This window comes from Megascapheus bottae, chromosome 13 (genome assembly GCF_031878675.1).
Source record: "Megascapheus bottae isolate mThoBot1 chromosome 13, mThoBot2.hap1, whole genome shotgun sequence".
NCBI lineage: Eukaryota > Metazoa > Chordata > Mammalia > Rodentia > Geomyidae > Megascapheus > Megascapheus bottae.
Genome location: NC_143521.1, coordinates 49949322 through 49963175, shown reverse-complemented (window position 1 = coordinate 49963175; position 13854 = coordinate 49949322). Strand labels below are relative to the sequence as shown.

Genomic DNA, 13854 nt, shown 5'->3' with positions numbered 1-13854 from the left:
TGGACCTGCTTAAGTAGGTGCTCTACCACTTGAACCATGCTAGGTTTCTTCAAGATTCCTTTTAAGTGGAATTCCAATGCTAATGCATGTGGTGAGCTACCATCTCCATTATAATTCATCCTGTCCTCGTGAGCCAACATGGAGTCAGAGCATCAGCAGGAGACTGAGGTTGGAGGAGAATATAAGGAAGGTATTTTACAGTGCAGTAAAGCTTAGAACAAGGGCAGCAGGGGACTGAAGAGCAGAAGCAGGATGAAGACGGAGCACATACATCTAGGGAGAAGATAGAAGACTGTGTGTAATGTGAACCACGGCTGCCTATGAACTATTCTGAAAAGACTACTAGTATTACAAATTCTCTGTATAGATCTTTCTTATAGAGATGAAAGACACGATGCAAAAAAAAAGGTTCCAACAGGTTAACACTAGACAAGACTAGACAAAGGCAGGAGTTGAGGGGGCAGATTGGCAGAAGATTTTGGACCCGATAGGTTGTGGTGTGATGTAGAATTTGGGGTAAGTTTGGGAAAGAGTCAAGGCAATGCAATTTGGACTTCTAGGGTCATCTATAACTCTATAGCTACCTATTTTGTTTGTACACACACATGATATATATATATATATATATATGTATATATATAATCTGATACATATGTTGGATTCCTATCCATTTTGATTCAAAAATTGTTTTGATTTTTGAAACAGGGTCTTCCTTTGGCTGGGCTTGAACTCACAGTTTTCTGCCTCTCCCTCCCAAGTTCTGAGATAACAAAAAGAAACCACCATGTCCAGAAACATTTGCTACCTTTAATTATTTTCAGACCGTTTCATAGTAACACTTAATAGTAAGACTTTCATGGTAAGAGTTTAGATAAGAAGCTCTTCGAGGACAAAAATATCTTCTCCAGTGTTTGAAAACTATGTACTATCTACCTTTATGTAATACCTTAATACATATACCTTGATATATACCTTTATACATACCTGGTATTCAGAAAAAGTGTGTAGCTAATACATTATTGAACCTCAGTCCTTGTTTCCCATCCCTTTGTATGCACAGGCTCTCAATTTCTCAGTTCTCTTGAAGACCATCCACCAGGAAAGAAATCATGTGCATATCCATGTCACAGAGAACAAGACTCTGTGACTGTCCACAGATAGCTGTCATTTACACATTTGGCAGCATGGTCATATACAAACATCGAAAATCCTACAAATTGTATCCAATACTAGAAATGGAGCCCCTTAATAAGCCCCCACCTCTAATGAAAACGCTAGTTTATATTCGAAAAATGAACAATTTGAAATGATGTCACCCATCCTTGTGTAATGGCAACAGCACTGGACGAGTATTTGCACATCTAGGTGAATTGAACTCCTGTGGTGGAAAGTGAGTTTTCACCTCGGGAAGGATCGATAAGCAATGCATGTAGGCTTTTGCAAGGTCATTTGTTTCCCCTTCATTCCTCTCCCTTCTCAATGGTCCTCAGAGAACTGGGTGAAAGGCAATCAAAACAGAGAATGCTTACGTTCTTAAATCCTCTGTAAAGAATTTGAAGTTCCTTCTTGGTGAATTTGCTCTGGGCTTCCAGCAGCTCCAGGGCCTCAGGCCGATGCCTGACTGCAGCCATCTCCAGTTCATCTTCCACGCTGTCTGTGGAGGAACACCAGAAAGACTCTTTTAGGCTGGTGGATGCTAACCAATGCTCCCAATAAGCAAGCCACCCAGGAGAAGGAGACAAAATGTTCACTTCTTAGTTATCTTCAATTCACGCCCAGAGGAGTGATTGTTATACACACAATAATAATGGCCTTCTCACTTCTCTGACTTTGTGGAATTAAGCTGAGACACCTCTATAGGAATTACTATTTTTTTGCACATTTCAGTCATCATACACAACCAAAGCTACAGCATATGCATTAATTTTCAGTTATTTTTATTGTAATTAATAGAAGGGTTACATTATATTCGCCAGATAGAAGGTACATTAATGCACATACATTGATACCCTTTCTCATGTCTTGGTTCCCATTTCCCTCCCCCCCCCACGCCCACCCCTCATCTTGTTTTCCCCCCTTCCCTATCCAATTTCAAATAACCAAATACAAATATATCCAATATATCAGATAACAAAGTGAGCATATTGAGTTCAGGCTGTGCATTATGGAACAATATCAAATAAGTGGAATAGGACTGTGTCAGTTTTCTCTTTCATTCATTGAACAAAGGGGAAAATTGTACTCAATGGCCTTGAATGAAAGTGTTACTTTCTATGATTACTATTGAGTCAATGAGTTGACCTGAGATATATTATTATGCTTTTCCTGATAAAACAGAACTGTTATATAGTAGATCTGATCAGTGTAGATAATAACGAATAGAAAGCAGCTACTTGATATCCCGTTGTTACAAATTATTTGGTGAATGAGCGTATGAATGACTGAAGGAATAAAGAAACAGTATTGTTATTCAAGTTTTCACTCCTCTGGTGTCCTTTGAACCTGTTTTCTCTTTTTCCTGTGAGAAATATGTTACAGACTAAGATTTGTGAGCTGTTGGTGGGCCTTAAAAGTCTTCAGTTAGAATCACTGCTCTCTGTTCAGCTCCTGAAGCACAGTATAAGCAAAAAGAAAGGAGATTTTAATCAAATTTTCTTGCTGCCTTTCAATCACAGCATGAGCTCGTCTAGACCTGATTCTTTCACTAGTGAGAAACAAAAGAGCACATAAACCTCTCAGCCTCTCCACCCTGCAGTCTGAGTCACATTACTTATAGGGTTTTATTTTTCTTAAATCGTCACAGATTTGTAGATGATATACTGAGAGAAAAAGCTCACGGCTGCAGGGTCAGTATAATTAAATTAAGTTGTGTGTGTGTGTGTGTGTGTGTGTGTGTGTGTGTGAGTGTGTGTGTGTGTGTGTGTGTGTGTGAGGAGAGAGAGAGAGAGAGAGAGAGAGAGAGAGAGAGAGAGAGAGAGAGAGAGAGAGAGAGAGAGAGAGAGAGAGAGAGAGAGTTAGGATGGTGATCACATGTAGTAATCAAAAGGAGTCACACTCTAAGTGTCTGCCTTTGGCCTCTCATGTTTTCCCAGTTGAGTGCTTCCTTCCGTCTTAATGACTTTTACCTGCCAAAGGGCTGTTTCTATTTCTAGGAAGCTGACAGGCTCCAGAAACATACCTGAAGTCATCAAGTGCCAAGAGAAGAAAATTTGAAGGAGCAACATCACAGAATGGAATCAGCTCTCGTTCCTGAAGAAGGATTCTAGGGAGAATGCAGTCTGATGCTACACAAGACTGAGTTACCTTGTGTCTCAGCCACCATAAAGAGCATGCAATTGTGAACATTTCTGTACAGAACCCCACATTTACTCATTTCTATCAGGATACTGAGAAAGTGCCTGTTTGATTTTTGTCTTCACAATAACCCCCACAATATGTGTGTATGCACATGTATGTGTGTGTGTGTGTGTGTGCACAGATTGTTAATAAACACAACACCTCAGTGTGAATTTGGCTCTCCACATGAGAGTATATTATTTGAACAGTAATCAATTGTGTAAGACACTTTTTTTTCTCTTATTTTTTTCTTTTACAAGGAATAAAGAACTGGAGTAGATTCAATCATTTATTCAAGGTCACATACTCACTGGAAGTTGACTTCTAGCTATGTGACACTAATGATCATCAGTTTAGGTAATATGTAACTTATGCAGATAGGTATGTGCATACTTAAACACATATCATGTATATATGTATATACATGTATCTATACATACACATATATAGTAAATAACATACGCATATGGTATTAGGTTTTACTCAAGGCCTCTCACTCACAGTTTCTAGGCTGGTAATGTCCTGTATCACAAGTTCCTTTTGCCTTATTTATGCTTTTGTATAGTCTCCTGCTGTAGTATAAGGTTGGCCTAGGACTTTGAACCTTCGGTCTATCCCAGCCTTCCATGCAACTGGGAACACATAAGTATACCACAAATCCCAGGCTACTGATGAACATGAAGTCAAGTTAACTTTTTTCCCCAGGTTGGTCTCAAGAACTGACCATTCTAATTTTAGCTTCTTGAAGAACTGGGATTCCAAGACTAATACACTCTTCTTAAGAGATGAGAGTTGTTATATTTTTAGATTGAAAATCTTAGAGGATAAAATATTTTTTTACTATAAATGGCCATTTAACTTCTAGTTCCTCAATATCTCTTTGCCAAGTAACCTCAGATGCACATAAAAGGCATCAACAGCTCAATCAATGATTCCACAGTCTTTAAAATTATGAGTATTTTCAGGGCTGATGGGATCTCATAGTTAGGAATGTCACAGAGGGCTGCTTATATTTTGACAGTATACTAGTAGATCTATAGGTCCAAGGTGGCAGAGAGGTTTATCTGATACAAAAACTGGAAGCAGGAGGACTCTGGCCTGAATTCCTCCAGATTTTGTGAAAGGATAACCACTGAGGCATTATTGATCTAGTGTTTCACATGGCATGAATTCAAATGTTGAATGTCTCAGGATGCATATCCTGAGACAAGGCAAATACAAATAGCCTTTTAAATCATATGGCTTCTAACAGATTTAATTTTAATCAGACAATGAATTATCAAACCCAGACATCCTTGAACTTTGTAGTTGTCTCTTTTTGTTTTTTATTCTTTAGATTTAATTCTCTCGGGGTTAAGGTTGACCTATGTCTGAGTCAACAGCCCCCTTAGGTCAGGACACAATTGGGCCAGAAATTGGAATTCAAATCTCCAGGGAACCACAGAATGAGACTCCTTAAAAATAGCCATTATTCTCCTCTTTCCCACAACTCCCCTTAAAATACAGTAAAACCTTATTATTGTCTAACTCATAATTATGGAAATTTTACTCTATGCGAGGTCAAACCATACTTCTCCAGATGTAACTACAGAGGATTTTGCTTTATATCACTAAGTATGAGTACTCACTTCCAAAGTTATGGATGTGTTAGCAAGACTTGAAATTTAGAATACCAAACTATTTTATGGAGAATAATGTCACTCTTCTGAGGAGATCAGCACAGAGCTTAAACCATCCATACAGAATAAATCCCTTTCTGGGATGCTAACACTTTCGTTCCTTTATCTGGATGCTACAAGACTACTGGCAAACTGGTCCAGCAGCATCTAATTAGACATAATAATAATGGTACTCAATCAAAAATTGTCAAAGAAACAAATGACAATTTGACACATCCCAAGGATAGTATGTGTAGCATAGGATGGCTTTAAAAATGTGTTTACTAGCTGGGTGGAGTGGCTATAATCCTAGCTACTCAGGAGGCTGAGATCTGAGGATCAAGGTTCAAAGCCAGCAAGGGCACAAAAGGACCTGAGAGTCTTACCTTCAATTAACCTCTAGAAAATAGGAAGTAGAGCTTGGCTCAAAGGTAGGGTGATAGCCTTGGGCTGAAGAGCTCAGGGATAGGGCTCAGGCAGAGTTCAAGCCCCATGACCCACAAAAAATGTGTTTAGTTCTCATTATGAAACACAACAAAAATATCATGCCAGTCATCCATGGCTAATGGTTGTAATTCTAGCTATTCAGGAGGCTGAGATCTAAGGCAATTGGAAGCCAGCCCAGGCAGGAAAGTGCCTGAGACACTTACCTGCAACCAGAAAACTAGAAGTGGCACTGTAGGTCCAGGTGGTAGAACAGTAGTTTTGAGCAAAAGAGCTCAAAGACAGAGCCCAGGCCTTGAGTTCCAGCCCCATAACCAATTGTTTAAAAAGAAATCTTAAATACTGAAACTTTAATGTTCTATCTGATCTGAAATTGAGTCAGCTAGCCAACTCCACAGCTCTCTTGGCTTGTGTTGCTTCATCTCCTTTGTAATAATAACACTCTGAGTTTTTGGATTGAATCATCGCAGCAGTGAATCCAGCAGCATGGCAATACTATCGTGATTTGTCTGATTCCTTACAAAAGCTGTGTTGTACCTTGCTAAACAAAAAGAAGGTGGTTCAGTGGGAGGTATTGAAGGGGATTTTATTCATTTTACCCAAGATTCTTGACCATCCTGTTGGAAACAACTTGTGAGGACTTCCAGAACAAGAAAATGATTGTCTACTTTTGTTTCATGTTCCCAGAAGCACAAGACAAAGATCTCCCCCTGTTCCCTCGACTACAATTACGTTTCTACAAAGCTGCTCGGCATTGTCTTCCCATGGCTTACCCTTAGCCACTCAAATAAGTTAGCCTGATAACCAGAAATTAGCCTCATGAGATAAACGATTTGTGCAGGCCTGTACAACATCAAAAATCAATCTGCCACTAACTTTCTGTGTTGTTTACTGCTATTCTAGCACTTGACTTCTGTGGACAGGAAGTTGAAACCTGGATCAAGCCCTGTAAATAAAAATCTCTTAGAACTTTGACAACCTAAAATTTCTTTACCTCAAGATGAATACCAGGGTACCTCCTTAGCTCTTCTTTTCCTTGTACCCCTTCACCCAACCACCCACAGGGAGCTATATTCAGCAGGTACAAAGTGTATGAAAATTCATTCCAGGCTGCTCCTGAGCTGCCCACAAGGAGAGCTGAGAATGCAATCAATCCTTCTGAAACACAGTGGGGAGCCCAAGCCCTTCCTTGACCCTTCTGAGCAATTGGAGCCCTCATTTTTCTTACTCTGAAAAGTGTCCCTTTAACTCTGGCGCTGGGTGTATTGTAAGACCAAAAGGAAAAAGGAACCTTCATAATTAGTACTTTCTTCTATTTTATATTCATACATCACATTGAAAATGGATGTACTTTGAAAATGGCCAATTATTTTGAACATCAAGGTGCTTGTTGGCAGTGACACTGTAATTCCCGTTCTAGGGAATGGCTGAATGGCTTTGCAGTTTCGTGATTGAATTCAATCACTTGCAAGACATAACAACCCAGTGGTAAACTGCTGGAGCTATTTCTTACAGCATGCATGAATAGATTATCTCTAGTTTATTTAAAAATATAAATAAATCTTTAACAAGCTTAGAGTTTTATAAAAGTAATCACCTATTTGAAGACATAATGTCAGTGTTAAACATATTATTACTGCTCTTAGTTAGAATGAGTCCCTAAAATATTTTCCTTAGGTGACAGGGTCTTAATTGATTTTTTTTCTGGTAAATGAAGGAAGATGTTATATTTCAGACATTAAATACATTGAGAAAAATTTATAATAGAACTTCTGGGGAGGGAAGGAGAATGAAAAGAGGAACATGATTGAATTTACCTATAAAGAGGGACCCAAAGTGACTGATAGTCTAATTAGGAAAGGCAAAATGCTGAAAGAAATTATGATCAGAGAGAAAAATGTTCAAAAGTAGTAAAACAGAAAAAAGAGATACAGAAAGATAGCCTAGATTAGTTCACTAAATTCAAAATACCTTTATCAAAGACGTTCTCTTGAGCTTTAATAGACTTTCTCTTCCTTGCCCTAAGAATCCAATAAGATCTAGTCACATTTTATACATAATTTTTATTATATGTAAGCACTTCACATTCATTAATTCAGAAATCTTCAACACCACCTTTGTACATGTCCACCAATATTATGTGGCAGACGCAGGCTATAAACTCTGAGAAGTCTGTTTTATGGTGGATTTATGAAGGATTTATGGTGATTATTCTATTGCTCTACCACTACTGGAAAAGGAGGGCACATGATGTCCCAATTACACAGAAATCATGCACCCAAATAATAAGAAGAAAATTAGTAACGAAGAGCTCTAGGCAGAAAATAGAGTTATTCTGGAAACAAAACTGGCCTTGACACTTGACATAAAGTCTTCCACTTGAGTTTTTCTAATTAGACACCGAGTTCTGGATGGAATAAGGAATTTATGAAGGAGATAGAAATAGGAAGTTATAGTGTCAGCAGTTAAGTCTTACAATTCTGACCCTAAATTATATCTGATTTTCTGAAAACTAAGAAAAGTACCATAAGATTGAAAAGGTGGAAAAGTATATAAGGAACATTCATATTGCTAAAGCAATCAATGACCTATTTTTGATTCTTAATCTTTAGTGGAAGGCTTTCTTCTTCTTATTTTAGAAAGTTAACAGGAAAAATATTTTTAGTTTGTTTTTTTAAATAGTCCATTTAAAAAAATATAGAATAAAATATAGAAATTGTATTCCTATGAAATATCACACCAAAGATGTCACTCTCTTGTGAGAGAAAGTGGAAAATGTAGATAGTTAGAAAATAGTTATTTCCTAGAGACTCAAGGAATCTATGGGGAATCTACTAGTTTTAGAGTCCAGGGAGGTGAGGTAACCATAAATTCTTATAATATGCTAGAGGTGTGTTTTAGAACTATGCCAGTGATGGTAAATGAAACATTTATCCATCACGGCTATGATTAAAACATAATATTAGGAAAGTTTGGCAGTACATGGGTTGTGATAGTGTCCCCCTATGTTTCAGCTAGTTTCTGGGTTCAGAAACATTTAGATTATATACTACAAAAATCAGTTGAACATACATTGTGTGACCAGATAAATTAATAAAAGTTGTTTCCTTATATGTCAGAAACTTAAGATAAGCATAAAATAGTGCCAATATTATAGAACTAGGTGACTTAAAGAATTAAATGAGCTTTGTTATTATCTGTGGTAGCATATTATTGACACTGGTTTGGCGTTACTCATAACAATGAGTTTACCAGTGCCTGGTTGTGCAAATCTAGAAAAAATTCAGTTACTCCAAATTTCTATTTTTTTTCTGGGATCATTTCCCAATTCTGGCCCTGAATTTTCCATGCTTCAACTTAAAAACTGTTGAGAACAGCTTTAGCAAAGTCATAAATTTCTTTTGGGAGACTGAACTACTGACAGACATAATATAGAGGTGAGAGCACTTATTCATTATTAATTCATATAATCAACTGACGGTATTCTGAGATATTCGGGTCTGAGTTTGACAAAATCCACTTCGAGTCATATTAGCACTTAGATGAAATGCTTATAGTGCTTATAATAATAGGACCTATAATATAATTTTTTAAAACATAATTTTTACTTTGTGCTTCTTAGTTCTACCAATATCACACATTTGGAGGTATAAATGCTTTCATTTTCAGTGCCTTTTATAAGAAATTGATTTAAAACATTTTATTGTTATTTTTTGCAATCTCATATCTGATTCAAGGTGACATCATGTTTTTGTTTTGTTTTTAGAGTCTTACATTTAAAGAAAAAGTTACAAGGCTTAACTTCAAAGAAAAACCTACAGACCTTGGGACAAGAAACTCTAAGTTTCTTCTCTTGTCCATGATGAAACAGAGAGCTTTTGCTCTCTGTAATTAAATAATGTAACTTTATGCAGAGTTTTAAATGAAATGATCCATACAAAACATAAAATAGTTCCTGTGAGGTCATTATGGCCTGGATCTCTGTACACATGGATTTAAGAATAAAGGATGTGCATGTAGCGCAGGCCTGCATGGGTGCTTGGCATCTGAGAATAAAGCCTGACAGTAGAATCATATCTTAAAGAGGGAAGGGTACAGTTTAGGAATCCATATATGCTGTCGTCATGTGATGATTTTTGCCACTAATTTTTCTGACATTTGTTCATCGAAAGCATTATTTATTTTTACACTTTTACTGAGGTAAATTAATGTGATGTTTTCACTCATAGGAAAATCCACTGGAGAATTTATTTACTTCTCAAGAGATTCAAAGAACACTATAGTATACTCCAGAATTATTCTGCCACCAAAGTACTCAGAAGAAGAAAAAGATTTGATGAAAAGAGAATAGGCTTTTTGTTTGTCAATTCATATTTAGAATTTCTTGCCCCTCCTCTCTCCCACATTTTTTTTAACAAAGACTTGCAAGCAAAATTGACTAGTATTACTGAAAAGGATGGCTGCCAATCACGTTTGTTGCTTAGATCTCCTGGCAGGAAGGGAATCTGAAAGAAAGAAGGCTAAACTTTTAACTCTGAACTCTAACAGAGCTGTAGTCTGTCTTTTATACACTTAGTGGAGTAGAAAATTGAGTCTGCTTGAACTGCTAGGTTCTCATTCCTGTATCTAATGAAAGGCTCCAGAAACCAATCTCACTGACTACACTCCTACTTAGCCTGAATATTACTTCTTAGGTCAATGCACATAGACCCAGGTAAGTAGAACTCTTATTAGTTATGCAGGTGACCAAGCAGACACTTTTAATAAAATACGCTACATTATGAACAAGAACCCAAGAACTAAAATAATACGCAATTTCTGTTTAATTTCCTACATCTGTATTTGAAATTACTTGTCAACCCAAGCACTTTGGCTCATTAAGAAGTACAAAATGATAGCAGGATCAAATGGGAAGCAAACTGTCTCATCATGATAGGAACAACAACAAAAAAAGATGGAGTCTCAAATTTTTCATGCATTTTTATTTTAGGACTATTCATAACAGTTATTAAATTAACCAGGATGTCTATGAGATGAATTAATTTTACAAAAGGTAATACATACATACACACATACATATGTATACGTATACACTACATACATATGTATGATAAGTTTTCTCCAAAGGACCCAGCTTTGTGGAATATACCCAGGTATCTATCCTTCAGTCTCATCCAGGAGGCCATACTGGTTGTAGTCATTCTAGTGGCAGAATAACAGCTAGACCAATTAACATATTTATGCTCCATATAAGTACATGTGGACACTTTTCATTTAATTCTTTGAGAAAGCACATAGAATATGTACCATTCTGATTTCCAAATTATGGATAAGGAAACCAAATCCCCCGAAGGATAAAGCAATTGACCTAAGAATCCAGGATTCAAATGATAGAGGAAATCTTAGATTGATCACATTGCTATTGGCTGGCATGTTCTCTCATGGCATTTTGCTTCTACTTGTTGTAGCTGAGTAATCTACGCACAAGTCTGTTTATTTCTCAGCACAGTGTCAGCCTTCAGATGAAATGATCTGTGTGCCTCGGGCACTATTATCTTTTGAACAGTGCCCCATAATTCTCTGACATCTTGAAATGAAATCAGCTAAACCTGCCAACAGCAAATAGCTGTCTTGGGATTCTTGGCTCTGGCTTTACCATATCATATCAATTCGTGATGTAATAAAGATTCCTGGGAGAAGAAGGATGGGCCAGGAAAAGAATGGTCTTTTCATTTGCTACTAAATACTTATATGACTTGGGTAAGTCTCTCTCTCTCTCTCTCTCTCTCTCTCTCTCTCTCTCTCTCTCTCTCTCTCTCTCTCTCTCTCTCTCTCTCTCTCTATCCCTCTCCTTATCCCTCTGTCCCTGTTCCTCTCCCTGTCCCTCTCTCACTCTCTCCCTGTCCCTCTCTCTCATTTTTCCTGTCTCACTTTGTTTTCACCTTGTAGTTCAGTTTTTAATCTATTGTTCTCACAAGAATTTTATGGAGATCACATCTCTAGGGCTCCCATACACTGCATTTCATGGATAGTAAAAGAAAAATCAAGAAGGAAATTATATGCACCTTTGAAACATCCACAATTTATCATAGCCAGAAATAAGCAATGTCATCTCCATGGCTTCTGCAATGCTAGATGTGAAAGAAGACTTAGGCAGAATATTCAGTATTTAACTCATGGTTGGTAAAGACTAGTGTCAAGATTTAGGCTGTTCCTTATAGGAAACAGCAAGTAAGTACTTCATTTAATGGCCCACATCATCTGCAATTGACAAATACACCCCATCCTCCTTTTTTTTTTTCCCCTCCTGAAAATTAAAACCCAACTTCTGAAGGAGAAACTCTGGGTTACCCCTACTGGTTGCAACCTCTATTGCTCCTCTTCTTGTACATTTAATTTAGGCAAAAAGCTGGTAGTGTGGCCTACTGGTAGTGTGCTTACCTACCATGCACGAAATCTTGTGTTCAATTCCTTGGTACCACATACACAGAAAAAGCCAGAAGTGGTGCTGTGCTTCAAGTGATAGAACACTAGCCTTGAGAAAGCCCAAGGCTGCAAGTTCCATCCACAGGACTGTCAAAAATACATTTTAATTTAGACAAAATTATATACTTCTCATTCTCATGCCTTAGTTAGTTCTGCAGAGGGAGCTTCTAAAGAGATAAACTGTATAAAGCACTTAGAACTGAATCAGGCACAGACCTGGCGATGGATATTTGATAAATTGGTTAAAATAAAATCTGAGAATTTTGAATATAACATTCAAGTTTTATAAATATAATGAAATGGAAGAAGCCCTGTTTTCTATTGACAAATAGCTAAAAATAAAGCTTGCCAGTTTCAACAAATTATAGCTTAGTTCATCCAAAGACTTTCCTGCTCACAAGCCCAGGATGGAGATTTCAGCTAAATTCACTGAGAGGTTAGCAAGAGATTAATTAATTGTCAGAAGGCTAAATATTTTTTAATTTCTTGGCAGTAATTGCTGCATTTTTAATTGACATCATGTTGGCAGTTTACATCCGTTTTCAAAACCATTTACCAACATCCAAAGTCTGATAGTTTCTTCTGCCAAGAGTGGTATGTAAAACTTTGTACTATCAATATGCTTGCAGACAAAACAAAATATTCTGAAGTTATGCTACATTTGACATTGGAAATCTAAAAAAACAGTTAGACCATCCTACCTTGCCATTATACACAGCATTATGCCGATTGTGACTTATCTGTTATGAGTAACTTCATCTCACAATAACCTTTTCACACCTGCTCTTCCACGACTAACATAATCAGCAACAAACAGCCGCAGAACTAAGCTTTAATTTAGTGAATCAATTACTTTGTAGGGTTGAGGGCTTTGAGATGTTTCTAGATGTATGTTATTATGATTTCAATGTAAACAAAATGTATATAATGCAGACACACAAATACTTAAGTGTTTGAAATTTTGTTTTCTGTATTAGTTCTTGACAATTATCTATTAGTACCCTATTCTACCATAATATTCTCTGACTAGTAAAAATGACTGCTTTGTTTTTTTAAAAAAAACACAAAAAACCTGGACCCAGGGGCTGGTGGTATAACTCAGGAGGCTGTGACCTGTACATAGCAGTTCAAAGCCACCCTGAGATTGTCTCCAATTAACAACCAGAAAACTAGAAGTGGTGCTGAGGCTCAAAATAAGTGATTGCTTTGAGCAAAAAGAGCTCAGAGACAGTACTGAGAGCCTAAATTTAAGCCCCGGGACAAATTTCACCTTGTTATCTGATATATTTTTTATGTGCTTAATTGGTTATTTGAAATTGAATAGGGAAGGGGGGAAATCAAGATAAGAGGGGGGAGGGTGAGACGGAAATGGGGACCATGTCATGAGAAAGAGTATCAATGTTTGTGAAGTTATGCACCTTCTATCTGAATATAATGTAACCCTTCTATTAATCACAATAAAAAAAGAAAAAAACCAAAATGAAACAAAACAAAAACAAAAATAGAAAGATTTTTAAAAAGTAACTTACTATCAGTTATTCAATTAAGAGGTACAACCATATACTTGACAGCATTTATTTTGTGAGGAAAAATATTGGTGCTCTATGTACTCATTACCATAGTTATGTAACTATATCCCCTCTCCATTCATCACCTTCACAATAAAGATATAAAAAATGAAGAAATTGAAAAAAGAAAGAACTTAATGTAAACTGCCTTATTAAAATACCCATGGAGAACTCGCTATTCTGATGAATATAATGGTCTGTATTTCTGTGTCTTGAGTAAACTATACAATTTTCTCTTTATGGAAGACTATCTCCTGATTCTCACTACTGGTTTTAGGGTCTCAAATTTCATATCACTAATGAAATTTCCCTAGGCATATCTGTTTTGCTCCCCTACTAACATGCCTTTTTTTTTCAGACAG

At 36.9% G+C, this 13854-nt stretch overlaps 1 protein-coding gene across 5 annotated transcripts in view; it reads right to left on the bottom strand.

Moving 5' to 3' along the window:
• Nucleotides 1–13854, bottom strand: part of Kcnip4 (potassium voltage-gated channel interacting protein 4) — an 870838-nt gene that overhangs the window by 66959 nt on the left and 790025 nt on the right. For all 5 annotated transcript variants that reach the window (XM_090343771.1, XM_090343770.1, XM_090343769.1 and 2 more), the window contains exon 2: nucleotides 1530–1654. In XM_090343771.1, coding sequence (XP_090199897.1) covers nucleotides 1530–1654 — 125 coding nt within the window. The remainder of the gene's footprint in view (nucleotides 1–1529; nucleotides 1655–13854) is intronic.